The sequence below is a fragment of the Lepisma saccharinum genome, chromosome 27 (assembly GCF_977018435.1).
Source record: "Lepisma saccharinum chromosome 27, izLepSacc3.1, whole genome shotgun sequence".
Classification (NCBI taxonomy): domain Eukaryota; kingdom Metazoa; phylum Arthropoda; class Insecta; order Zygentoma; family Lepismatidae; genus Lepisma; species Lepisma saccharinum.
Genome location: NC_139255.1, coordinates 48,576,918 through 48,602,767, shown reverse-complemented (window position 1 = coordinate 48,602,767; position 25,850 = coordinate 48,576,918). Strand labels below are relative to the sequence as shown.

Here is a 25,850-nt window from a genome sequence, read left to right as displayed (position 1 = left end):
TAGTCTTGAATTTCAGTCTGTCCATTATTTGTCTTGGTCAGTTTATAAATACTGTCAATGCTTCTTACAACATCGCAAGTACCATTAATGTTTTGGATTTTGCTCAGAAAAGACTCCCAAGTTGTTGTTTTCAAGTCGTCTCTCTTAACGAGGAACGCTAGTGGCAACGCCGCCACGCGCCCCTGGTAGTTATGCCAGAGCAAGCGTTTGCTGTGTTGGGTTGCATACGTACAGGATAGATTTTAAGCGCTTTTAGCGCAGAAACTAAGCGCTTTCGAGGTAAACTTTATAGGGAAAAGTTACTTGTTTTTATGATATCTACCAGCACCCAAGCGTTGTTGAAAGAGTTTTGCGACACCCTGTATATACAGGAACTATCCATTAAACTTAAATTTACCACATTTCAATCAGCGAACAGGCAAGGGATGGGAGAGATGGAGAAAAGTGAAAAGAAAACGCGCCTCGAAGCTATCATTTCGCTGTTGATATTTTCAACGCCTTCTGTCTTATCTTTTGCGGAAAGGAACTGGGAACAAAAAGAGCAGAAGAATTCAAAGAATGGGTGAGAATAAAGTCCCGAGAAAAAAGTTTGTGTTTGCCTTTCGAGTCACGCTCGTTCTTCGGTTATACGCTTTCAGGGTGGGTGTGGGAGGGGGTGCTTCGAGCATCCTCCTCCCCCTTCCAACCCCCAGGAGGGATGAAATTGCCACGGAGAGTTGCCTCGGACGTCTTCTTAAAGATTTCCCATACTGCAAGAATATTGAAGATTTGTGTGGAGAAGGGGTTGGAGGAAATAAGATATACTAGCTTCCAGGAGGACGGTTGGAAGCGATATTCTTGCTGGATATAAATTTAAGTTGATGGTAAATGGAGCCACATGAGGAAGTGGGGGGGACGACGATTGAAAGGAAAGTTATTCTCTATATTCAACATTCATACGTCATCTTGAGAGAGTATTAAACTCAATACGCTCTGTGAAATATTGGCAGAAACGTCACCATGTGATTACTAAAGGAACAGATGTGGCAGCTCCAGGAATTCCGGACAAAATCATGATGCACTGATGTACAGTCAGCGGTAAAAAAATGGGCGCACCTAGATCCTGAAATGCTCGCTTTCGTGCAAGGTGTTGTGTATGTTGCCTACGGCGGTGCCATTGAAAATTTGCTATTGAAATCCACTCATCGTATTTCACGATCCAAGTTGTCCCATTTTTAATTCCGGTCACTGTACAGTCATCCGCAATGCAAATAAGCTTCCCTGCAATGTGTTGCATAACTCGGAGGCAATAAGAAAAATTTTCAATAAAAAGATCTTACGCCGTAATGTTATAGGTGACACGCATGACGCATGGCAGGGAAGCGAGTATTTGAGGATCTAGGATGTCCGCATTTTTATTGCGGGTGACTGTACAGTAGAGAATCATGATTTTGCCGAACCTTCTCCGGCATTTTTGTCTTTCACGTGGTCCGCAAAAACGACACTTTTGCGGTTATCTTCGAAATTATACAAAATTCGAACTTCCTTTTCATTTTGCACTATTTTTTTGTGAAAAAAGTTAATTTTTTGATAACAAATTTATTATTCTTATGAGATTTTTTAATATTTTAAAGTAAAAATCTTAGTACATTGATGCATATAATTCGAAAATAGAATACAGTAAAATCTCGTTAATCCGTACCCCTATAAGCCGCACAGGCAAAAGGCAAAAAAAGCATAATGCAAGGTTTTAAATGTGGCTAGAAGTCAAGAAGAGAGCTTCCCAAAGAAAAGGCAGCCAACCACTGAAGAAATTCTGTTTCCTGCAGACTTTGTACTGTATAATGTATTTAGGCCTATGCCCTATATGTTGCTATAAACGGAGTTTTAATGCACTTTCTACTGTTCTTCTAGGTTATTTCAGTTAATCTGGACTTTCGTTAAACCGTTATCCCCCCATTACTCCGAATTAACGAGGTTTTACTGTAATTACATACTAATATTAACGTGTCTGCGCAGATTGGAGTCTCCTGGAGAAAGCGTAACAACTTTTCCTAAGCTTTCAGCCAGTGTACGAGACTGGTAGCTATCGCGAGGAAATTTCACAGCTACGAATGAGTGGCGTAACCCGGCCATGGAAACATACAACAACGACTTGGGGTCCGTCGTGCTGACCACACGACACCCCGAAACTTGTTGGATGATCTCCCACTTCGGCAGACGCGAGTGAGGCAGGCAGTCGCTAGGTAAGTCCTGGCCTTCATCAACTGTTCTGCCGCAGGTTATATTTAATTACTAGCTAATTACTCGGCGTTGTTCGGCTATTTATTTATCCCAATCTTCTATTAGACAGGAAAATAATGAAGTTACTATAGTGTAAAATGGAAGTAATTTCATTTCATCCTGAATGTCACCAATTAGCTTAGCGACTCTGAAAACTATGTATTCGACACTAATATCGGTCGTTTTCGAAACACAAACCCGAGTGTTAGACAACCCGAGAAACACGATCGTTGTGCGGGATGCATCGAGTCACGGCTGATTTGTGCGGAATTTAATATCGGTCGTTTTCGATTATTTTTACATGTCACCCCTTCCCACCCCTATGCGTGCCAGGGATGTCTTACCCTCGCAGCATTTCTTTCCACATTGTAAGTGATATGTGTACCAAGTTTGGTTGAAATCGCTCCAGGCGTTCGAGAGTTATGCCGGAACAAACCTATATAGAATTGCAATTTTCGGTATGTGGTAGGAATCTGTGGAAGTATGGGTATCGGTATCTGTTAATAGTCGTATCGGCTCATTCTTGAAATAACATGATTTCATCTCTCTACGAAAGGAGTTCCCAAACTTGGTCGTTTCACGGCGCCCTAAGGGTTTCAAGATCTTTGTGCAGCGCCCAAGTCAAAATGTAGGCCTATCTAAGACTTCCAACGCTCGGTTACAGCCGGTCCACACGGGCGGAAAGAATGCTTAAAAGGTGCTTAACGTCTAAGCATTGTGTCCGTAAGGTAATGCATAGAAAATGCTGACACTCAGCAGAAACTGAAAATACATAACTTTTATTCAAGTGACAGCCAATTATATTTCAAGATTTTTGTAAAAAATGCCCTCGGGAATTTTTCAGAAAGTACGAACCCCTCTCCAGCAGATTTGCTATACTTAAAACTTGCTCAACATGTTCATATAAGTTTTTTGTTTAAGTGTAGCACCTGCCTAACCCAAGAATTTTATAATTCGGAAAATATCAAACCCCCCTCAAGCATATTTACAAAAATTGCATCAGTTTGTCTATAAACTTGTATCCATACCTACATATACATATTTACTTCAGGTTTAAGTTCAATTGGATACCATTTAATTTGCTTATTTAATATTAAAACAATGCAATATGCAGAGCCTACCTCTAGTCTAGCCATAACAAGGTTATGTATTGATTTTTGCTTCCCGAGTTGTGCGTAAATGGGAAAGAGCGAACAAAACATGTTTTCCATGTTCTTATAATCTTTTGATCAGTCCCATTAGTAAATGCCTGGAAGTTGTATGTCAATAGATATAATCTTTATTGTGTCTTTTCAGAGAGTTATTCATCATCAAAGAGACATTAGTAAATGCATGAGTGATTATATCTGTTGATATTACCTACACTGTGCCTTTTCCGAGGAAAATTACATGTCATTTGTCATGGAACTCAAAGAGAAATTCTTATCTACACTGTGCCTTTTCCGAGGAAAATTACATGTCATTTGTCATGGAACTCAAAGAAAAATTCTTATCTACACTATGCACTCTTTCAGGGACCATCCATCATATTGAGGAAATTCCTTCTCGGATATTGTCATGCAAACTGAATTGCATTTAGGCTTGGTCTTGTTGCACACAAGTCTGTAACTTACAGAATTACAATATTTCTGTATTTCAGCTTTTGGCAAATGTATTGTATTTTGGGTAGGTATCTGCTACGAGCAGAGGTGGTAAAAAATGGGTAGGTAATATATTTTCTGACGGTAAAGTGTTGTTTTATATCCAAAGGGCCTTTGTGTTTGAATCGGGCCTCTAGAACTGCTCTGTGACCCGCTCATTTTTTACATCATAAACATATGATTTTTCACCTATGAGAATAACGCTACATATGGTGTCATCTGGTAAAGCCTCGTGGAATTCACAGATAATTTTAATGTTTGTCCTGTCATTAACCACAACTTGTTTCCTTTTTGAAGTGTTAATTACAAACATGGGTCTCCGTGCTTTGAATTCATCTGGTGTGTAATATATATCAGTACTGCCAGTAGTGACGCGCTTGAAGGAAGAAAAAGCTTCATATAATTTAAGAAAATCATCCTTGGAAATGTCTAAATTGTAATTTTCTCTAGGAAAGACCTCATTTCTCCCATTTTTAAGATATATGTTCTTGATGTTGCAGTTATCAAATTTGCTTGAATTTTTTTCCTGATTGTTGTGTCTCCCAGTCTGAAACAGAACCACCACAAAATCAGGCATGTCAAATTGAATACTGGAGAATGAATTTGTAGCATCAAATTCATAATAAGTACCAGTAGCAACCTTCTGTACGCATTGATATGTGTAAAATTGCAGAGGAATTTGTGGATTTTTTAGGATATCAGCTTTGTATTTAAGAGCGTAACTGGCTTCATACTCAACAACAGGGATTCTTAGCTCCATAGTCTGAATAATGCATTTGCCTGCATCAGGTAAGGTATTGGGCAGAGCTTCTCCTGTAGGGTTTATCGCACTGTACCTCATCAAAGCATTATTATCATTGGCAGCTCTTCTAAATGTAATTCTTAACCCCCCCTTCCACATAATTTCTTTGTAATCCGAGAAGAATCCTGGCAACAGGCGCATGGGGAACAGCACTGTGTGGCTTTTTGATAATATTTTCTCACCAGCTTCAAATCCACCTATTTGGTAGTATGAAGCCTCTGTTTTGGATAATTTTAGAGTGGCCAAAGCCGTGGAGGTAATGCCGGGATAATCTATTCTGTTTATAACAACGCCATGCTTTCTGATCTCAATTTCAGAAAACAGATGCGGCACAAAATTGTCTACAAGTCTTATATTTGTATTTGCCGGATAATCTGTACCATCGAGCTTTACGACATCAAATTTGATGTATAGATCTGCTCTGTGAGGGTGTATAAAGCCATCCCCTACATCAAGATCCACCTCTATCTCTGTGTTGGGTTGATTTAAATTTGCAAATGTCCTCCTGTTTGGGGGGAATGATTGTAGCTCATAACTCTCAATATTTTCCATTGTATGTATTTTTATTTAAATGTTAATCTCTATGATAGCAGTTGTTGTGGCTCCAGCAAAATCAACTAATTCTTCTTTTTCATTAGTGACCATCAATTCAATGTAATCTATTCTGTTATGGCACACGGGAAAATATAATGTTGGGGATGGATTGTAGATGATTGGCTCCATGAATTCGGAATTAGGTTTGAATGTTGCAATGATGCCAGTTTGTTTGTGAGTGCCTATGCCATTTGATTTGGTGATCATACCCTCGGCCACATTACAGTGAATATTCAGAGTCTCTATGGCTAAGAATTTAGGTATATTCATAGCAGTGTGTTTGATGGCCGGTTCAAGTTTTGTGTTGTTCTCAAAGCCTAGCAGCTCTCCTATAGTACCCAGATGCACTGTATCCGTAGCAGATACAATCTCTACTCTGTGAGTGACAGAATTTTGACTTAACACTATACCTCTGGGTAATTGAGCATTTAGAGTGGATAGATTATATTGCCCTGGAGTGATGACAATTTTTTGATCCCCTACTGCAATTGTGTTGTTGTGGTGAGTAATATTAGGTATCAAGTACATGCCGTAAAATGCTCTGAGAGCTATTGTTTTGGGATACACTATGTCATCATGCAATTTGAGTTTCAATATTGAATTTTGGCTGGTGAGATGGAATACCCCCATGATGTTTCAGATACCACAAGGCTTTTTGAAAATCTTCAATTGATGGTTTATTTATTTGAGACATATATCTGAGAACAGATAAACACAAATGTCCGCAATTAACATCTTTGAAGTTTTGAACACGGGCATTATTGTAATAAAGATTAGCTGATTTTAGATATTTTATTAAATTTTCAGGTGGAACACCTCCAAATGAATCAAAAACAAATGCCTCATTGTTTAAATATTTAAGATAACAGATCCAGTGAGTGCCCTGATTTTTGTACTCATCCAAATTAACAATGCCACACTCTTTGTTGAGTGGTTGTTCCGGTAAAGAATCAGACATGTACACACCTCTAAAATGTTTGATGCCCAATGGCTTGATTAAAGCTTCAATATCTTGGTTTGTAAGCGGCTCTTGTTTTTTTTAAACTTATTCATGGCTCTCTTAACACCTTTGCCTTTTTTCTCCATGGCCAGGTTATGGCGCCTCTGCTCATCTAATTCTGCCCTATTCTTTTTGGCATCTATTACTGTTTTTGCTATGGCAGCTGATCCCCCAGCCAAGCTCCCAACAGCCCCGAGAGCAGCTAAGATGGCAGGGATAGTAAATATGAATCCCCCTGTATGCAATTTTTTCCTGGATTGCTGTAATTTTTTTAATTGGGGGGTACTAAGCAACAATTTCATACCATGTCCCTTTGCAATACAAGAGCTTTTTTTCTTGCGCTGCTTTTTGGTTAAAAGACTATCAATAGTTTTAAGAGATTTGAGACCTGCATAAGGTATTTGATACATAACACCCTTGGCCTTCATTGTAGGTTTATTATATACATATTCACAGCCCCCACCCCAGTTTTTGTTTGGTGCTCATAGCCATGGTGGTTCCCAATGCTGCTATTTTTTCACTTAAAGAAGCATCTTTGCTTACAAATCTGCCAAATGCAGCCTCTTCTAATTTCTTGTCTGCAACATGTCTCTTGTCAAGATCAGAATGTGTGTTGTATGCTATGTCATGGTCTCTACAAGCAGCATCTAGGGGATTAACACCAGGATCACCTCTGTTTAATCTATGGTCCAATTTTGTGCCTGGACCACAATACTGATAGCCTGGAATATGTAGTTCAAATGGCAGCTTGTTTATAATGTCATTAACCAGGCCCCGACCCTCAGAAATATTCCAAAATTTAGGTGGTAGAGTATTAATAATTTTTATAAGATATCCAATCCCCTTAGTGTCATTCACTATAAAATTAGACAATTTTGTGCTTATCATGTCCATAATTCCAACCTTTTCATTGTAAAAATTGTTGTTGCCAGCATTTTCCTCCCCAGCTATCACCAATAACCTATCTACAAGTTTCCTGACATCATCAACCCACACAAATTCTTTAGGCAGGGTGTTGTATTGTTTGATTCCACTGCCAGTCTTGATCTGTGACCATATGGGCTTGATTAAATTATTGTATTTTGCTCCACTGCTAGACTTGACTCTTTTTTGTGTGGGATCATTGTTCTGGTATAGAGCATCTGATTTTATTAATATTTCTTTGTAATGTTCATAATCTTGATCTGTATAGCTGCCAGGCCTTTTCCTAGTCATCAGTTCCCACAATCCAGGTGTGCCGGTGTACTTAACAAAAGCACCTTTTTCTCCGAGACGAGATTCTGAATAAACAATTATATCATCCCCCATAAAAGTTACTCTGAAATTGCCAATTCTATGAATGATACTACCATCAAGCTCTGTGTCGGCATATAAGCCAAAAACCTCATCTTTATTGTCTTTAGGTGTGGTTAAATATTTTTGAGCAAGAAGACCCAATTCAATAGGATCCTGACTAGCTTCAATTCTTCTAGGAGCAACAGGACTAGGTGTATGAATACTGGAAAGTGGGGTGAATGGATAATCTAATATGTTCCTTGCAGCTACAGGCACAAGCTCTGTGATCAAATCTTGATTTTGCTCTGTAACAGTTTTGATATTCTTACCTAAATTATTAATAGCATCAATGACAGGCTGTTCTGTTTGTTTGTGTTTTTCATAAATTCCACGGTTCTCTGATTTCCATCCCTTAAATCTTTTTACAAGGTAATCTCTTAACTTAAGATCATCGATGATTGGTCGTTTCATGGTTGTTTATTTATGTCTCAACGTCTAGAAAATCGTTGATTTTATTTCTGTATTTGCCAGTATTAGGTGTTCTTGTCATATCAATTGTAACAAACCCATAACTGTCCTGGCTCCAGCACCTGCTGCAAAACTTGGAAAAATCATTGTAGCTCAAGTCCCCACCTACATATTCATCGTGTATGTGTTTGAGGTTGGTATGATCTTGATGAAACACACATATAAAATTGCTGTTGTCTCGGATTAGCTGCTTGGGTATTTTAGAAAAAGTCTGTGCCAGGTAGAAGCAATCAATGTTTTTGTGTCGGCCCTGTGTAAAGAAATTTCTAACCTTGTTTTGATTATCCAGTATAATGTCATCAAACACAACAACAGAATTATCGAGACATTCATCTAATGGCTTAACATCTGGTTCAAAAGTGGCAATATCCAATCCATCATATAGCTTCATCAGCTGCTGATATTTTAATTGTTCCAAGCTCTTAGAGAAGACATACAAGTGCCTGTGTTTCCAGTCTAACCAGTTGGGTGCCAATAAAAAATTATCAACCATTAGTGTAGTTTTACCGCAAGCCGATGGCCCAACAATAAGACACCTAATATTATCAGGCAGCAAGTTGCCATTTCTCTTATTCTGTTGTTCAGGTTCTGGCAGCCTTTTTATAACATCCCAGGTGCTCATATTATCACTTTGTCTGCATCGATCCAGCTGTTTTCCGGATGACCCAGCCATTTGACAAATAACTTGTTGCCTTTTCTGCGGATGATTTTTTCTATGAGATATGTGTCAGGCTGCTTAGTTTTGCTGAGCTCTTGTTCATAGAACCTGCCTTTGAGAATTTCTCCTCGGTGATCTTTTATTATATATGTGTTAAGGGTCCCGGGTTTAACTTGAACCACTGTAAATAATTCGGTGCTCCAGTTTCTCGTAAAGCCTCTTTTGAATAAGTGCTTATATTTGCTGATTCTTACTTGATCGCCCACCCTGTATTTGGCCCTTCTTGTTGTTGGCTGGTATCTAGGATAATAAACAGTCCTGATCAATTTTTGCTCATCAGATGAAGTTACTTCAGAGGGTTTCATGTTGATTGTGGAATGGACCGAGTTGTTATATTTATGTAGAAGTTCTGGAAGAATATTAATCCATTTATAATTACCTTGGAGGGTAAATTGTTTATACATAAGATTTTTTAAGGTTCTGTTGAATCTCTCTACAATTGAGGCCTTGAGATCACTGTAACTCGAATAATGTTTTATTGCCTGGCTTTTAATAAATTGTTGGAACACAGAATTATAAAATTCTTTGCCATTATCTGTTTGCAAATAGCGCGGTGATCTTCCTGAATGATTGATGATTGTCCTGAAGGCTTCTGTAACACATTTTCCAGTCTTGGATTTGAGTGGCACAGCCCAGGCAAATTTTGAAAATGTGTCTATCACAGTGAGTAGATACTTGTAGCCCTTGTTGATTTTGTCTAAGTTTTTCAACTGCCCACTTGACAACTCAATCAAGTCGCTCTGCCATAAATCATCTATGCCTTTTGTGACTACTGGGAGTCTCTTAAAATTATGTCTGGCTTGTCTGTGTAATTCATCAACAACTAGACATAATATGAAAACAAGAATATTGCAACTATGGGGTGTTCAGCAGCTGATACTGCAGGATTTTCTAAATATAATTTGTCCCCTATTTGTATTTTAAATTCCAAAGTGCCATCATCTTCAACATATGCTGTTTCTAATGTATTGGGATCTGTAAAATCCTCTAACTCTACACTGGTGATTTTTACTTTGTTATCAGCATTTGTTATTGATAAGGTGGGGTAGTGGTGTGCCTGTGGTTGATGCCAATATTTGATCTTGATTGGTCTAAGTGTGCCCCCAACAAAAAACTGGTAATAAAATTGTGCAGGGGACAGCATATATATTTTGCCACCTGGTGTAAATGGTGAATCATATTCTTTGTTGGGGATGCTGTACAATTCAAGAATTACTGTATGTTTTGGATTCTCGATTATGCCTGTTATTTCTTTTTCTGCTGTAAGCAATCTGCTTGTTACAGATTCAAGGTGCTCATTGATGGTCCTAACAACATCATCATGGCCTGGCTTAATTTTTACGTCCACAGCAAGTCTCTTGTATTGTTGCACAATCTCTTGAAGCTGGGTGGCAAAAACAGACAGGGCATTTGCTTGATTGGATTCCATGGTTCCTAGCTGTTGCTTGATATTAGCTACAATTTGTTGCAAATTTTCAACAACTGCCAATTTTGAATTTTGAGCAGTAAGATCATGGACCTGTCTTCTGATATCCTCAAACAGGGCATGCAGTTCATTAATATGTTGATTGGTTGGTAGAGTGGCCACTGTCTGAGTGAGATGTTTGATCTCTGTCTGGATATTCTTGATATCTTCTGATTTCAATATCCTATTCACTGCCCTCTTAATATTTTTAAGTTCCTGTGATGTGGGAAGATTTGATACTGTATTTTGCAAAAATTCAAGTGCTAATTTTACATTGTTTAATTCAGAAGCATCAGCCACATTTTGCATAGCATTTTGGAGCAGGGCTATATCTGCCTGAGTGGGTGTGGATTGTTGTAAAATTTCAAGCTTTGTTTGGATATCATCGATCAAGTGATGAAAATGAGATAGCTCAGATTCAGTGTTGAGGTTTTCAAGCTTTGTGATCTGTTGCTGGACACTAACAAGTGTATCTACAATCCCGGGCAATCGGGATTCTAGTACATTTGCCAAATCATTTTGCACTGCTGCTATTGTACCTTCAAGATGGGTTATGGAACTTTGAATTTTTCCAAAATCTTCATATGTTTCAAGTTGCAGCTTAATGTTGGCTACACTCCGAGTTATTGCATTCAAAGCATCAGAAGATGGCAAGTTGTTCATAAAATTTTCAAGTGTCTCAATTTTTTCTTTAACCTCGGCTATGGCATTGTTCAGGGGATCCAGATTAGGTATTTGGAGTGACTGAATCTGTTCCTTTAGAGTGGAAATCACTAGATCAAAATCTTCTTGTGATTTTATGCTTTTGACAATTGTTTGTAGCTGTGTCTGGACATTATTTATCTGCTCCTCCAATTGCTGTTTCAATTGCTCAGAGTTGGTGGCCTGGGTCTTAAATTTTGCTTGAAGAGCTGCTACAGCTTCTTCTAAACTTTGAAAATTATCCAATGTGGCCAAATCAGTATATTTCTGAAGCAGCACTTTGAGTTCTGAGTCAATTTTAAGAAGAGGGTCCATGCATTGTGATTGTAAATTTGTAATTTCTAATTGAAGACTGGAATTGAGTGTGGTTTGTAAAGCTTGTAAATCACTTCTTAATTTCTTGACTCTGACATCAAGCATCAGAATCTCATCACTGTGATCTTCATGTCTTGTATGGCCAAATATATCATTAGGCATTTTCTTTTATTGGTTATTTATTATAGAGTATCTGATTCTTAATTCTATAAAAAAGGGTATAAGCTTGTCATAGGATCCAGGGACCTCAATATATAAGCAGTCACCGGCAGAGACGGTATATACAGTGCCAGAAACCATGTTTGAGTGCTTGATTCTATAAATATTTCTCCCTACTGCAATCTTGACATCACCCTCGGGAGTTGTAATAAATTGTAATTGACCACCTACAGGTAATTGGTAATGATTTAAATTATTGTTAAATATGTACAATGTTTTGCCTGTTTCTTCATCATTATCTGTAAGTATGCTGTTCAGATGAATAATTAACAAGCCACTCAGTTTAGACAGCATATCAGGAGAGGCTTGTGGTGTCGGCAGCTCCATAATAGCCTGTTTCTTGAACCCAAATAAGTTCATAGGCATGTTTATTTATTTCAAATCATGCTCTGTAATTGGGCATTGTTTCCCATTTTTCAAATCACAATGCCCCCAAGGTAGAGTATGTATGCAACATGATAAAATGCATCTCTTATCATCATGTGGGTCCAGGGCCACTTTTCTTACAATATTGCTAGTCAGCAAGTGATCCACACTCTGAATTCTATTTTCTGATGTTCTAATTGAACTCTGTGATTTGATGCAATTTTTATAATCTTCAAATACAAGATCTTTTTCCACAGTAACTCTGCCAATGCCCTTGGCTTTTTTGACAACAGCACCACTACATGTCTCAAAAGTGTACATCTTGGCTCTTAACCCAGCAAATTCCACAATAACATCACCAAGCGTCTCATCTTTTAACTTGCCAGGCACCTTTTTGTTGTGGGGTTGAATTATTGTATGTTCACTGGTATCAAAGTATTGAAACAATTCAGACTGTGCAATATCTTGATAAACATCTTCTGTTTGAATATCAAGAATAAAACTATCCGTGTCCATGTACAATAATTTTACACGATCACCATAAAAAGGTTTCAGCACATCATAATACAATGTTAACATATGTAATTTGGACAATTCCAATATCGCAGCCCCTACATAAATAGGTTTATCAAATTTAATCTTTGTTTTCATCATGTTGAAAAGTGCCATGTGCTCATCATAAATTCTTCTGTAATTGAAGTTGGGCTTTGCAACCAATTTTTTGCTCAGGCTGGGGTCAGTAATTATTTTAACATCGGTATGTTTTCTGACATTTTCAATTGTTTTGCCATACACTGAATTCACCATCAATTTAAACAAACCCTTATCAAATTGGCTCTTTGCAGATGTTCGAAGCTCCGTGTTTGTATCAATGTATGGTTTCAACCATTTTGAGTGCCTGAACCTTAAGACTTTGCCAACTTTGGTCACTTGAACACCATGTTTCATCAGGAACTGGAGGTTTTTGTAATATATAACATAACCCTGTTTTGGCTCCAGAGTCATCATGAGCTTCTTCTGTTTAGAGCCAGGTGAGCACTGAACCTCGGGAATTGGGGACAGATCAGAAAATTTGTTGTGCAAATGATCTGGAATTATCAGATCAACCTCTAAGAAGAGGCCATATTCACTGTCATCAAAATCCTGAAGATCCTCAATATTGAAATCTTCGACCCATTCAAGCCCTGCATATGGCAATTTATCCATCATAGCATGACCATAGAGGTTGTTGGCATCTACATACAGTATATAATTTGATGGCCGTGCTGGATCATAATCAGGCATATGCTTGTTATTTGCTCTGGCATATCTCTGGGAACATTGCACCATCCCTCCTCTTATATTTTTCTCCATAAACAGATACATATCTTGATCGTGGATCAGATCCAATTGCATTTTGGTGTTGAAAAACATTGCGGACCATGCTAGGCCCGGAGCACTGAAAAAATACACTGGGTCCAGTCCATAATTTTGCATAGAAGATTTTCTGAATGCCTGCAATATATCAGCTAAGAGGGTCACGTCAAGTTTTAAATATGCCATGTGATAATCACCAAATGTCTTGCATTTTAAATTGTTCCACATCAACTGAGCATGGCGATAATCTTCATCAGTGATTCCAGATCCTCTGATTTTGCTGTAAAACTCTTGTTGTGGTGGCAGAGCACACTCATCAAATTTAGAAAAACCTGTAACATAGTCATATGGATATACACCCTTCCGCCTAATTAATTTCAGGTCCTGATTTGGAAACAATGCACGTGTGATTTTGAATTGATCATCAGATAATTGAGTGGCCAGTGTATCCAGGCTAGCTGATAAAAATCTGTAAGAATCAAGAAATCTTATGTGAATAGGAACACCATCAACTTTAATTATCTTGCTAATAGATATATATTTCTCATCATTTTCAGCTAAAATATTTAAATTCTGCTTCTCAAACCCCTCGTACCTGATCAGATGATGAAAATCATAATTGGATGCTCCATGGCAAAATATGGGGACAAATCTTGGTCTCTTGATCTGAATATTACAGCTATTACACAGGGCCATTAAGAATTTACCATCTGTATGAGAATGGTGATGAACCTTGATATTTGTATCTGAAAATTCACAATCACATACCGGGCATTTTTCTGCATTGTTGAAATCCTCAATCTGTTCCTCTGTTAAAGGCAACATGGGCTTTGATTTTAATAAGATGTTAGATGCTATGTCACGGCACTCATTTTCTATTCTATGTGCAAATATTTTGATGGCATTTGGTCCCTTGTATGAATATTCTTTAATAACAACACCATCCTGTACAACCACATAACAAAAGCTGGAAGGTTCATGTTGCTGGTATGGTGTAATTGAAGATTCTTCTGGATCTGGATTGCAGGATGCAAGAGATTTGAGATTTGATTCAGAATCCCAGACAATATATGCTGGGTGTTCCAACGAGGCTTCATACTTTTTGAATTTGCAATTTTCACTTGGATTAGGCATCACCATATGAACAGGTTTATGGTTGCCACAGTATTTCAGATGCTCAATTAACTTGTTTTTAGCAATTTCTGCACTCTCTTCCCGAACCCCCTTCACCATTTTTTGACCATCAAATACAGTCAAGCATCTTCTGCACAACTTGAATATTGTATTGGATTTGTCTATTTGCTTTCTCACTAAAGCTTCAAGATTTTTTATCAGAGTGTAATGATATGTGCCATCCCCTTCAATTAAGAGCAAATCAATCGGAATAGCAGATTCATCATCAATTGTACTGATTCTGAGAGGTGCTATCGGGCAATTGCCAGTGGAACAAATAAATACATTAATAGATAATTGTTTGCCATCGATGTGCCTGGCCCTTTTTTCAAATTTGTCAATATTCTGGACAGACATTGGATATTCCAAACCCTCCATTGCCTCGTCAAAATCATGTTCATGCTGTTTGTAATAACTTATTCTCTGAGGATCCCTTGAAACTGGATACAAAGCAGCTAATATACACCACAAAAAGCATTTCGCGTCATTATTTTTTATATTGACCACGGCTCTTTTGTTTTTGATATTAGCAGGTAATGGCAGATATGTAGAACCTTTTAATGGGCTGAATTCAGAAATATTAACATATAACTTGTGCGATGAACCGCATAGGCTCCATCCTGATTCTTTTGCCGCAAATTCAGAGTGTTTAATATTCAATTGATTTATCAAGCTGCTTATTATTGTGTCTGAATTTGAATTTGAATATACAGGTACAGTTTCTGTTAAGTGGGGATGTATAAATTTTGTGCCATTTGGTTTCTTATATTGTACAAACAATTTGAGGGAGAGCTTATAAGAGCCATTTTGTGCATTAAGAATTGCCTGCAGATTAGGATTTACACTGTTCAAGAAATTCTTAATGCCGCATCTTGGCTCCGATACAAACCGATAATCCCTAAGTTGGGTATTAAAACTGCTACGGATGGGTGCATGGCATGGTTGCTTTTCTGCTCTGGCATTAACAGGTACTTCGTGCCTTCTTTTCAGGCCAGATGTGGATGGTTGAGGGGGCAATGTTGATGACTGTACAGAGCAAGTATCTTTATGTTTATATGTGAAATATTCCATGTTATATTTTCTATTGCATTTGGGGCAAATTTTTGTGGGAGTTTTGTATTTGTCTGGATTACAAATTTTTTGATGCTTGGCCCAATTAGAGCTGGATATATTCTTATTGCACTGATTACAATATTTTTGATTCGGCATTTTTGTTGTTGTTTATTATATACAATTTCCTGGGATTCAATTCAAAACTTTATACTGAATAAAAAATATCAGTTGGGTTCAGCACTGTGATTTGTGTATGTGTGTATGTGTGTATGTGTATATACACTTAATATTTTTGGATTTGGTATTTATATAAAATTTCCTGGGTTTTAAATCTAATCTCTATGGATTAATATTATTAATATTAATCTTATGACAGGTTGTAAAGCCAATAGCCCACAAGTATAAAATCATTCACACCAACCTTCCGCAAATACCTGCACGGACATGCATGTCTTGAATAGCAATAACCTTGTTATGTATAACACGCTGGGACAAATATAAGCTTGACTCTAAATATGAGTGGATTACAACAAATATCAGATTTTATATTGTTCAATATGAATTTAAACCTGTAAGTATGAGAAGTACTGTATCAACACATCTGTTCTCCTCAGTCAGTCTCACAATACTGAATGATGCAATACTCGGGAATTTCTGTAAATACTGGCGCTGAAACATGCAAAGCAAAAATCAATACTACCGTCTCGGGAATTCCACACACTGACACAGAGGAGAAACATGCAAACACGAAGCGATTCTAGAGGTAGGCTCTGCATATTGCATTGTTTTAATATTAAATAAGCAAATTAAATGGTATCCAATTGAACTTAAACCTGAAGTAAATATGTATAGGTAGGTATGGATACAAGTTTATAGACAAACTGATGCAATTTTTGTAAATATGCTTGAGGGGGGTTTGATATTTTCCGAATTATAAAATTCTTGGGTTAGGCAGGTGCTACACTTAAACAAAAAACTTATATGAACATGTTGAGCAAGTTTTAAGTATAGCAAATCTGCTGGAGAGGGGTTCGTACTTTCTGAAAAATTCCCGAGGGCATTTTTTACAAAAATCTTGAATTATAAGAGCTCCACACTTGAGCAAAAACTCATATGGGCATGTTGAGCAAGTTTTAAGTATGGCCAAAGCTGCTGGAGAGGGGTTCGTACTTTCTCGCGCTGTCCCTACCGTAAATACATCTACTAATGTAAACATTTAAGAAATTATATTTTCACCAAAACAAAAAAGTTGAGCCCCTTCCCTTTTTGGGAGACGGGGATGGTTTTTATGTCAGTGTATTTCGAGATATTTACTAGCAACTTTATTTTTTAATTACTCATCCGGATTAATGTGTTTGTATGCCGTGTATTATGAATAAGCTCTCGTACATGAGTCATGACTAAGGAGCGGAAGTTGATGACCTAAAAAATATAGATATATGACCTATAGAGTGTCCTTTAAAATGGGGAAATATGACGTAAAAAATGCAAAAAATGACCATTAAATTTGTTAGTTTCAGGTTAAAAATTGAAATGAAAAGGAAATTAAACAAAATACAATCTTTCACAACAAAGACTGTCACCAGTTCAGCATTTCTTTTGCTCGTAAATTGCAATCCTGCGAGATATACACCGTGTCCATAAATATACTGTCATACTTTAAAGTGCTATTACGTCGCTTTGGATAATCGTATTTAAATGAAATTGGTGACATTTGAAAGAAAAACTCAAATATTTTTGTGCATGTCAACAATGGACACCAATATCAACAAAGGACAACAATGAACGAGATCAAAAATAGAAACCGAAATAAATTCACTCCTGACAACAATGGACGATGCGGGTTCATTGTTGAATATTTAGCAGGCAGGCAGGTTACATGTGAATGTTTTCCTTTAAAATTGTGTTGTTATTACAGAAGATTTAAGAACGTAGTTGGTGTGTTTTAGAATATCATTCCACGCAGAGTTTGGTGAAGGTTCAGCGTGCATTTGAAGTGGTTATGGCGACCCCACAAGAACGTAGTTGGTGTGTTTTAGAATATCATTCCACGCAGAGTTTGGTGAAGGTTTCAAAATCAGGCTCCTTCACACACGTCAATTTTGAAGTGGTACCGGGATTTTGTGGATCGTGGCTGCATATGTCATCAAAGGAAAGGCCATTCAGGGAGACCATCTGTCAATGCGGGAATTGTGGAACAAGTGCGGGAGGCATTTGTTCGTAGTCCTAAGAAGTCTGTACGTAGAGCTAGTCAGCAGTTGAACATCCCTAAATCCACCGTATCTAAGATCCTGCGTACGCGACTGAAGTTTCACCCCTACAAACTGCAATTAGTGCACAAGTTGAAACCTGATGACCCTGTAAAACGGTTAGATTTCTCTGAACATTTTATGTTACTAATGGAGGATAACGTAAATCTGTCAGGAAAAATAATTTTCAGGGATGAGGCAACATTCTACGTTGGTGGAAGAGTGAACAGACATAATGTAAGGATTTGGGGGAGAGAGAATCCACATGCAATTTTGGAAGTTGAAAGAGACTCCCCTAAAGTGAATGTCTTTTGTGCCGTATCGAAACGTCATGTCTATGGCCCATTTTTCTTTCGAGAGGCCACTGTGAAAGGTCCAGCTTATCTTGACATGCTCACTGAATGGTTATTTCCACAATTGGAAGCAAATGAAGGCAATGACTTTATTTTTCAACAAGATGGAGCACCTCCTCACTGGCATTTACATGTTCGGAACATCTGAATGAGCGGCTTCCAGGACGATGGATTGGACGTGCCGGAAATGATGATAATGTCTTCTACAATTGGCTGCCGAGGTCACCTGACTTGACGGTCAGTGACTTTTTTTTATGGGGTTACATAAAAGATTGTGTACCCCCATTGCCTCAAAACCTGCAAGAACTGGGGATATGTTGCAGCGTGTGTGGCATGAATGGGAATATCGCCTTGATGTCTGCAGGGCCACTAATGGGGGCCACATTCAATGTCTATGAGTTGTAAAATAAAATATTTGAGTTTTTCTTTCAAATGTCACCAATTTCATTTAAATACGATTATTATCCAAAGCGACGTAATACCACTTTAAAGTATGACAGTATATTTATGGACACGCTGTATATAGGTCTATGTTCACCTTGGTGAAAAGACTCAAGAGTATTTCCAAAATGAAAGAAGTGACAAAATATGACGAAACAATACACCGAATATTGCGAAAATGACTGGAAAATGCCGAAAATCTGAGAAAATGACCTAAACCTTGAAAATTGGCAAAACAAAATGCAAAAAAATGCACTTTCAAATTATCTTTTTTGGGTTCTAGACGAAGTGTAATACTGTGTATATTTAATGGGCATCGTGTCCAAGATGTCAGAAAAAAGATGACATTTCATCAGCTTCCGCTCTCTAGCCATGACTTACCAACAAACAGATTTCCTCTCTGCATCTGAAAGCTGAAAAAAGGTTCGTGGACCGTATTAAAATTGATGCGGGAAAAATGGTTCCTGGGCCGAAACCGGTCGCTTCCTTATTGAGCTGCACTATTCCTATAGAATTGGCAAATCTACGGCCAGTGAGGTTGTCAGAACAGTTTGTCGTGCAATATGGGACACTCTACAGAGCCAGTGCTTTCCTCATCTCAACCAACGGAAGGGAGGAGGAAGAATATTGCAAACGGCTTCGAAAATCATACTAATTTTCCACACTGCATGGAAGCAATAGACGGGAAGCATGCACGTGTGAATAAACCAAAGGCGAGTGGTTCGTTGTACTACAGCTACTGAAAGCTCTGCGAAGTTTGGTAAAAAAGTACAGCAAATTTCATTCCACGCCGAATCTTTTCTGTTTCTGTCTTTATATTCCTCACACGTAATATCCCAAATACATGGCCTGTTTTTCACTTCCATAATAAATACTTCTGTATCTAATTCACCTATATCTAGATCACCCATCTTCACTTGCAAAAACAATGTTTATCAGAAACACAACGCTAGAACTCAGCACCACGTGGTGTGCAACAATGCACAAAGCGCGTCACGTGATCATTCAGCCCAGCAGACGTCCCGCTCGTGTGGACGATGCCATAAGACGCAATAGAAATAGCAGTCAGCCCAGTCGTCGTTCCGCACTTTGTCCGCTATGGGCGATGCTTACGGAATGCGCCAGACGTTGATCATCCGCAGGCTAGTCAGTCCGTGTGGCCGATCCTATTACTTCCTTCAGCCATAACAACCAATGCTGAAACGCTAAGCACTCTTTAAGCATTCTTTCCGCCCGTGTGGAACAATCATGTCATTTCAGTGAAAATAGTATAAGTTCGCGGCGTCTCTGTAATCCAGCCATGCCGCCGCTGCGCACACTTCGGGAACCGCTGCTCTACGACAAGTAGTTCTGGAACTACGATTGTTTTTGTACATCGCGCCAAATTTGAAAACCGCGCGCCTGTAAAGTGCTCGTGCGTAGAGGCTATACAGGCGGGAGAGGCTATTGTTCGTTAAAGGCGAGTCATTTACAAGCCACATGGATCAAATGAAGCAACGACAATCTCCTAACGAACCAAGGCAACAATGGTTCCCTTTCACACACACCGCCCTCTGTCCGGGAGCTTTCTGTTGCAGAAACTCGAGAGGAAACAGACTGCCGTGTTCCTTTCCGGTAGGGGGCGAAACGAAACTTTTCAAAGGTTCCGAAAGGTCTAGTAGTCGAATAGGGCAGAAGAAGAAAAGGAGATACAGCGAGAAAGGAAGAGAATCTTTCCGAGGCGAGCAACAAAACTCATCAAAAGATGATGCCTCCGAAAATGACTTTTGTTCGGAGGGAGTAGAGAGGGCGCTACATTCCTATGCGAGTCACTGGTTTTTCGATGCGGAAACAAGTCATAGCTTCGCTCCTGAAAACATTTCCATAGCTTCAAACCACCATCAAAAGAATTCATTCGTCACAAGCGAACAAAGATAAAAACATCACTAATTAGGGCTTGTACACTCTTTTCTAGAAAAGTACCGAGAATTTCAAACTATGCATTATAACCCTCTGCCCACAAATGCATTGAATGTGCTGGTAACATTGCAACTGATGTCATGCCTGGATTTGATTGGCTGTTATGCTCAGAGCCGCCAGGAGGAAACGAGCACGTTTGTCTTCAGGCAACGGTCACGGGGGAAAGAGCAGTGTAGCTCTGACTGTAAACGTGTATGGTAAGTAAAGGCCTGCACAAGACCTGGAGCAGACCCGTTCGCGAGACATCGCTCCTGAAATGCCATGCAACCTGCACAACACCCTCGCTTGAGCAGCTTGTATGCCCACCTGCACAGATCGTTCCTGGCAGGCATTGTAGACCCGCCGGGTACCCGCAGTCTTACGATACCTAGTAGGTCTCAGTTCGTTCTTTCCATCAACTGCAGACCCCTCCCTCTGCATGACGTAGTTGCTTCGAGTAGAAACTGCACCTGGCCCACACCGTTCTGCAGTGTTGCCAACTGCAATAGATTTTCACTACTTAAAAAAGGGAACTCGAAGCTTCGTAAGCCACATCACCAATGAAATGAGATTTACGAATGTTGCTACCCCCCCCCCCCCACACACACATTGAAATAGGTTTTCCGTGGCACAGGATCCATAAGTATATGTCGTAAACAACTAATATACGTATATATAGTGATATAGGACAGGACTGAAACATGTCACGTTCGACGCTGAGGTCGCGAGTCGAACAACACACTGTTCTACTGCGAACAGCAGGGCCATTGCCGTTACCCTCGTTTGGGGGGTAGGGCCAAGTACTTGGATAAACGTGCCAACAAGAACAATCACAATAATAGTAATAAAGTAGAATGAAAGGCATTATAATCCTCATAAATCACGCAAAAAGGGGGTAGAAGTCGGTTCTCACGCGCATTTGTGTTGAAACAGAGGATTAGAAATATTTTTTTCAACACGTCAATTTCACATTAGCTAATAATGGAAAACAAGCACACAAACTGTTTTTGAAAGAAAGAAAGTGCATGATAAATGCATTCCGAATGTACAGACATATGGCATGTAAAATTTCCATCTACAATATTTTCTTTTCACATGGAGCGACGTATTACATAATCAATTCATCCAACTCGTAACAAACCAACATTAATAGCAAATAATATCACGGGCCGCCATAGCATTCTCTGTTTTAAAACTTTTCTCACTTAGATCGTTCGGCGCTCAGGGCCGACTCCCGCTACCCCTTTGCTACGGCATTGAACTTGATGAGACTGGATAATATTTTATAATATATTTCTACTTTCATAAAATTTGAAATCAAGGGGTTGCAATTACCCCTCCATTCCCCCTCTGCAGGTGCCCTTGGCCGTCTGGAAGGAAAATGCAAGAAAAATATGAAAATTAATTCCATCTTGAGTACCCTTTAGCCCTGCTACTCTTAAATTCTGCTAGTCTGTTTTTTCTTGTACTTAATGTTTGACCCCACCCTGACCCTTCCGCTAGACTTAATTTCCGTCCAAGCTTGTGAGCAATGCACCCTACCCCCTCTGGTTGCGCCACTGCGTGCCTGGTTAAGGCACCATGCAATGAAAAGCAATTAGTTTTCAGTGAGGAGATTTTTGTTTGCTCGATCATTCATTTAAATAAATGAAGCTGTAATACTGCGTGCATTTCCTGGCAATAAGATAAAAACTGCTTACGCTGAACTGAAATCGCTAAGTATATAAATTCTCCTTGGAGGAGAGAGCTCCTCCTAGGACCTCGTAGGATTTACGAGCTACGTAAGTAGGCAACACTGGCTGAAGCTGTCCACGTGGTGATGAAACACCTGGAGCGACACGCTGCCGGAGGGCTGTTTCCTTCCAGCAGGTTTTGCAGGCGCCCGGGTCTTGTTGAATGCCCAGTTACCTTGTAAGCGCAGAGCGCCTGGAAGACGAAGAACCCGGGTAAAGACGCAAGTCGACTCGTTGCCGTGGGCAGGCTAGCAGGTATACCTGTCCTCACGGGCAAGCGGGCAGTGGGTAGGTAAAATGCAGACTATGCTGGCCTCTAATGGTAAGTGTGGTGATATGATGGGGAATTTACGTAGTGTGGTTCCTTAAAATTCTATAGTTTATTTGTTCATTTCTTTACCCTATATTAGGTTTTGGTTATTCTAACTTTTAATTAAATTAATATTAGTTTGGGTATTGAGGAACCTATTCTTAGAATTCTCGGTTGTATGTCCGCATTCACTATACACGCATTAACCCCTAATTATTTGTCAATTTAAGTTGTAGAATATAAATTTAAGTTGCATATCATACAGTTGTGTGATTATGGATATATAAAGAAAGGGAATATATTTACTTTTTGATTGTTACCATTCTATAAAAGTACTTTTGCACTGTTAAAATAAAAAGGAAAAGATCTAAGTTTGTGGTTTTGAATTCGTAACTAATTTCCTAGAATAATGGACTCTGATAACAGCTTGCTTTCACTGTCCCTCTGTATGGTAGATCCTGCTTTATGCAGTTGAAGTTGAGCGTGTTGAATATGAGTAAATGGGCCTTTTTTACAGCTAAGTTGCAGCATATATGAGTAATTCTCCAAAGTTCTCCCACCAATAATACAGTTTCAGATACCCAGCACGATCAAGATACTGGTAATTCTACAAAGTTCTTTCCCAAAGTATATTTCAGAAACCCAGTATTATCAAGATACCCATAATTCTCCAAAGTTCTTTCCCCAATAATACTATTTCAGAAACAAAAAATGATCAAGGTACATGTAATTTCCAAAACGCTCTCCCCCACCCCAAATAATACTATTTCAAAAAACCAATATGACCACGATACCCGTAATTCCGTAATTCTCCAAAGTTCTTTCCCAAACAACACTATTTCAGAAACCGACTATGGTCCAAGTATTCGTAATTCTCCAAAATTCTCTCCCCCCCCCCCCCCGCCTATTTCAGAAACCCAGTATGACTAAGATACCCGCAATTCTCGAAGGTTCTAAATAGAGTTATTTAAAAAATCAAATAAGTTTAAAATACTCATACATCCTGTGCTCCTCCTCGAAAAAAAAGCTTATTAAACATATTACGGGTAGTATAAATCCTAGAATTCAAACACTGGGCTTGACATCCGCGATTTCGGCTATAATACAAGATTTCATCAACAAATACACTTCAACTAAGCTTGATGATTTTGAGAATGAAAGTTTATATAACTCACCTTAAAGCTTCTCTTGGTTACAGATCATAGGTGGTATCACTGTCATAGTACCCTCCCATTGATTTTGGTCCAGATGTCCTAAAAGGAAGAAATTGGAATGCATGAGATGACATCCTAATAAGCGAAGGATGGTAGTGAAGAAATTGTAACGTCATATTTCCGTCCTCTGGATAGGTCATTGTGAAGTATTGACAGTTTCGCGCAGATTTGTCATTTAGATCAACAGCACATCGGATCCGACACCATGAGTCATTCTTGTCGCAAACCGTCTCAGGGAAGGTTTTACCATAGTCTCTTATGAGAGGTCGCACACTGGACGAAACATTTGACTCGGGTCACGTTGCAACGGTTTGCGACAAAACAACGAAGGTTCATGGAATTTGGTCTCGCGTGGAGAAGCTTGCGACAAACGCTGCGCATGCGCGAATCCATAGACTTCAGGCACAGACATCTAATTACAGACCGAAAATTGGAGCATCTAAGCCAGCAATTAAATGTAGTTATTGAATCTTACATAAAATGATTAATATTGTATATTCTAACCAATTATTTGCTAGAAATATATTCAATTCCCAACATATAACTGATAAATATATTCTACATAGATACATTGATTCTGCTGTAAACTGTTATACGTTACCCGCTACCCAAATCATAGAAGATGGACCTAGACCTACTGTTTCCTTGTGGCACCTCAGACAAGTCAGGAAGAAATTCCGGAAACCACCACGGCGTGTCACTAGTAGGTGTTGAATCACCTGTTCACACAGAAAATTAAATGCATCAAATCGAATTGATACACCACAAACGCATACATTGATGCACCAAAGTGTATTTTTGGACTTTGTCAAGAATCATGTTTACAGGTTGATGTATTTTTTGTATCATTTGTAAAGGTAACGGCAAAATTCATCATGTGATGTATTTATTTATGTATCTAGCTGCACTTTAATGCATCAATTGATGTACCCTAACTGCATCTTTCTTAATGATGGACTTAGCTGCAGGTTTATGCATTATTTTGTATCAGGTAATGCATTTATATTTCTGTGTGTATGAAAGCAGACAACGGTAACTGCATATAACCTAAGGCATGGAGTGGGGTATATATGAAGTCAGTCATATTTGTCACATGATTGGATTCTAGTTCTGATATGCTTCAGTTAACTTGCAACTAGATCGTACAGATCTAGTTGAAAAGCAAGTAAGCTTAATTTCCAAATAGTTATACAGGGTGACTCAAAAGAACTGGACATTTTGGAACAGAGATTAATTAAAGAGAACACATACCTTTGAAACATTTAGTGAAGCCAGTGAATGGTACAGAGTATGCGATTATTGAATTTCATACCGTTATTTCTTGAGGATAACATCCGACAGACGTCTCTGCGGAGACATTCCTGCAGTCTGTGAGAGACATTGTGCATGACGCAACAGGAATCCTGGCAAATTTCCTCTCGTATTCTTATCTTAAGTTTTTCTGTCGTAGCAGGTCGAGTACAGTAACCTTGGCTCTTATGATGAACCCAACAAGAAGAAATCACATGCTGTGAGGTCAGGCGACCTTGGAGGCCATGCAATGAAATATGCTTTGACCACAAAGGCACGCTGTCCACCGCTCCATGATTACTAAATGGCAAGATGTTCAGAGCAGCATTGGATATGCCATTCAGTACTACCAACCTCGCAGTGTTACCAGGGCACGATTCAAAATTTCCCGTTCTATTGATTAACCTTGTACATATGTTAGTGTTTCATGTGTGTTAATAGTTTATTCTTCCTTCACAGGCAACCGGCTGGACTCACGGTGGTGGACGAAGCATCACCCAGTGCAACGAGCAATTCCGTATAGATCAAAGCATCCGCCTGCACACCCTGAAAACAAAAGACAGTCGAAGGGAAACAGAGACGTCATAGAAACCCTTCTGGGAGGAAGCAAGGATGGGATATCTGCGACACAGGACGTTTCAATGTGCTTTTGTGTTCATTTTTCTATAACGGTTGGCTCGTAAAAATATATATATTTCGAAAGACTTGATTTCGTGGAGAAGTTCGTTCGGTGATGCATTCACTTCATGCGCGCACGTAGTGAAGTTAGCCACGTAGTGGGAGAGATCTATGTTCTGGTTTCCAGGCGATATCATATTGTTGAAATGCACTTTCGGTTAGTTTTTCTCCATGAT

At 38.9% G+C, this 25,850-nt stretch overlaps 1 protein-coding gene across 1 annotated transcript in view; it reads left to right on the top strand.

The window, feature by feature from the left end:
* Positions 1-25,519, top strand: part of LOC145980240 (KH domain-containing, RNA-binding, signal transduction-associated protein 2-like) — a 357,457-nt gene extending 331,938 nt beyond the window's left edge. Inside the window, exon 6 of the mRNA XM_083113253.1 lies at positions 25,456-25,519. Within this exon, the coding sequence (XP_082969379.1) occupies positions 25,456-25,519 (64 nt within the window). The remainder of the gene's footprint in view (positions 1-25,455) is intronic.
* The last annotated feature ends 331 nt before the right edge of the window (positions 25,520-25,850 follow it).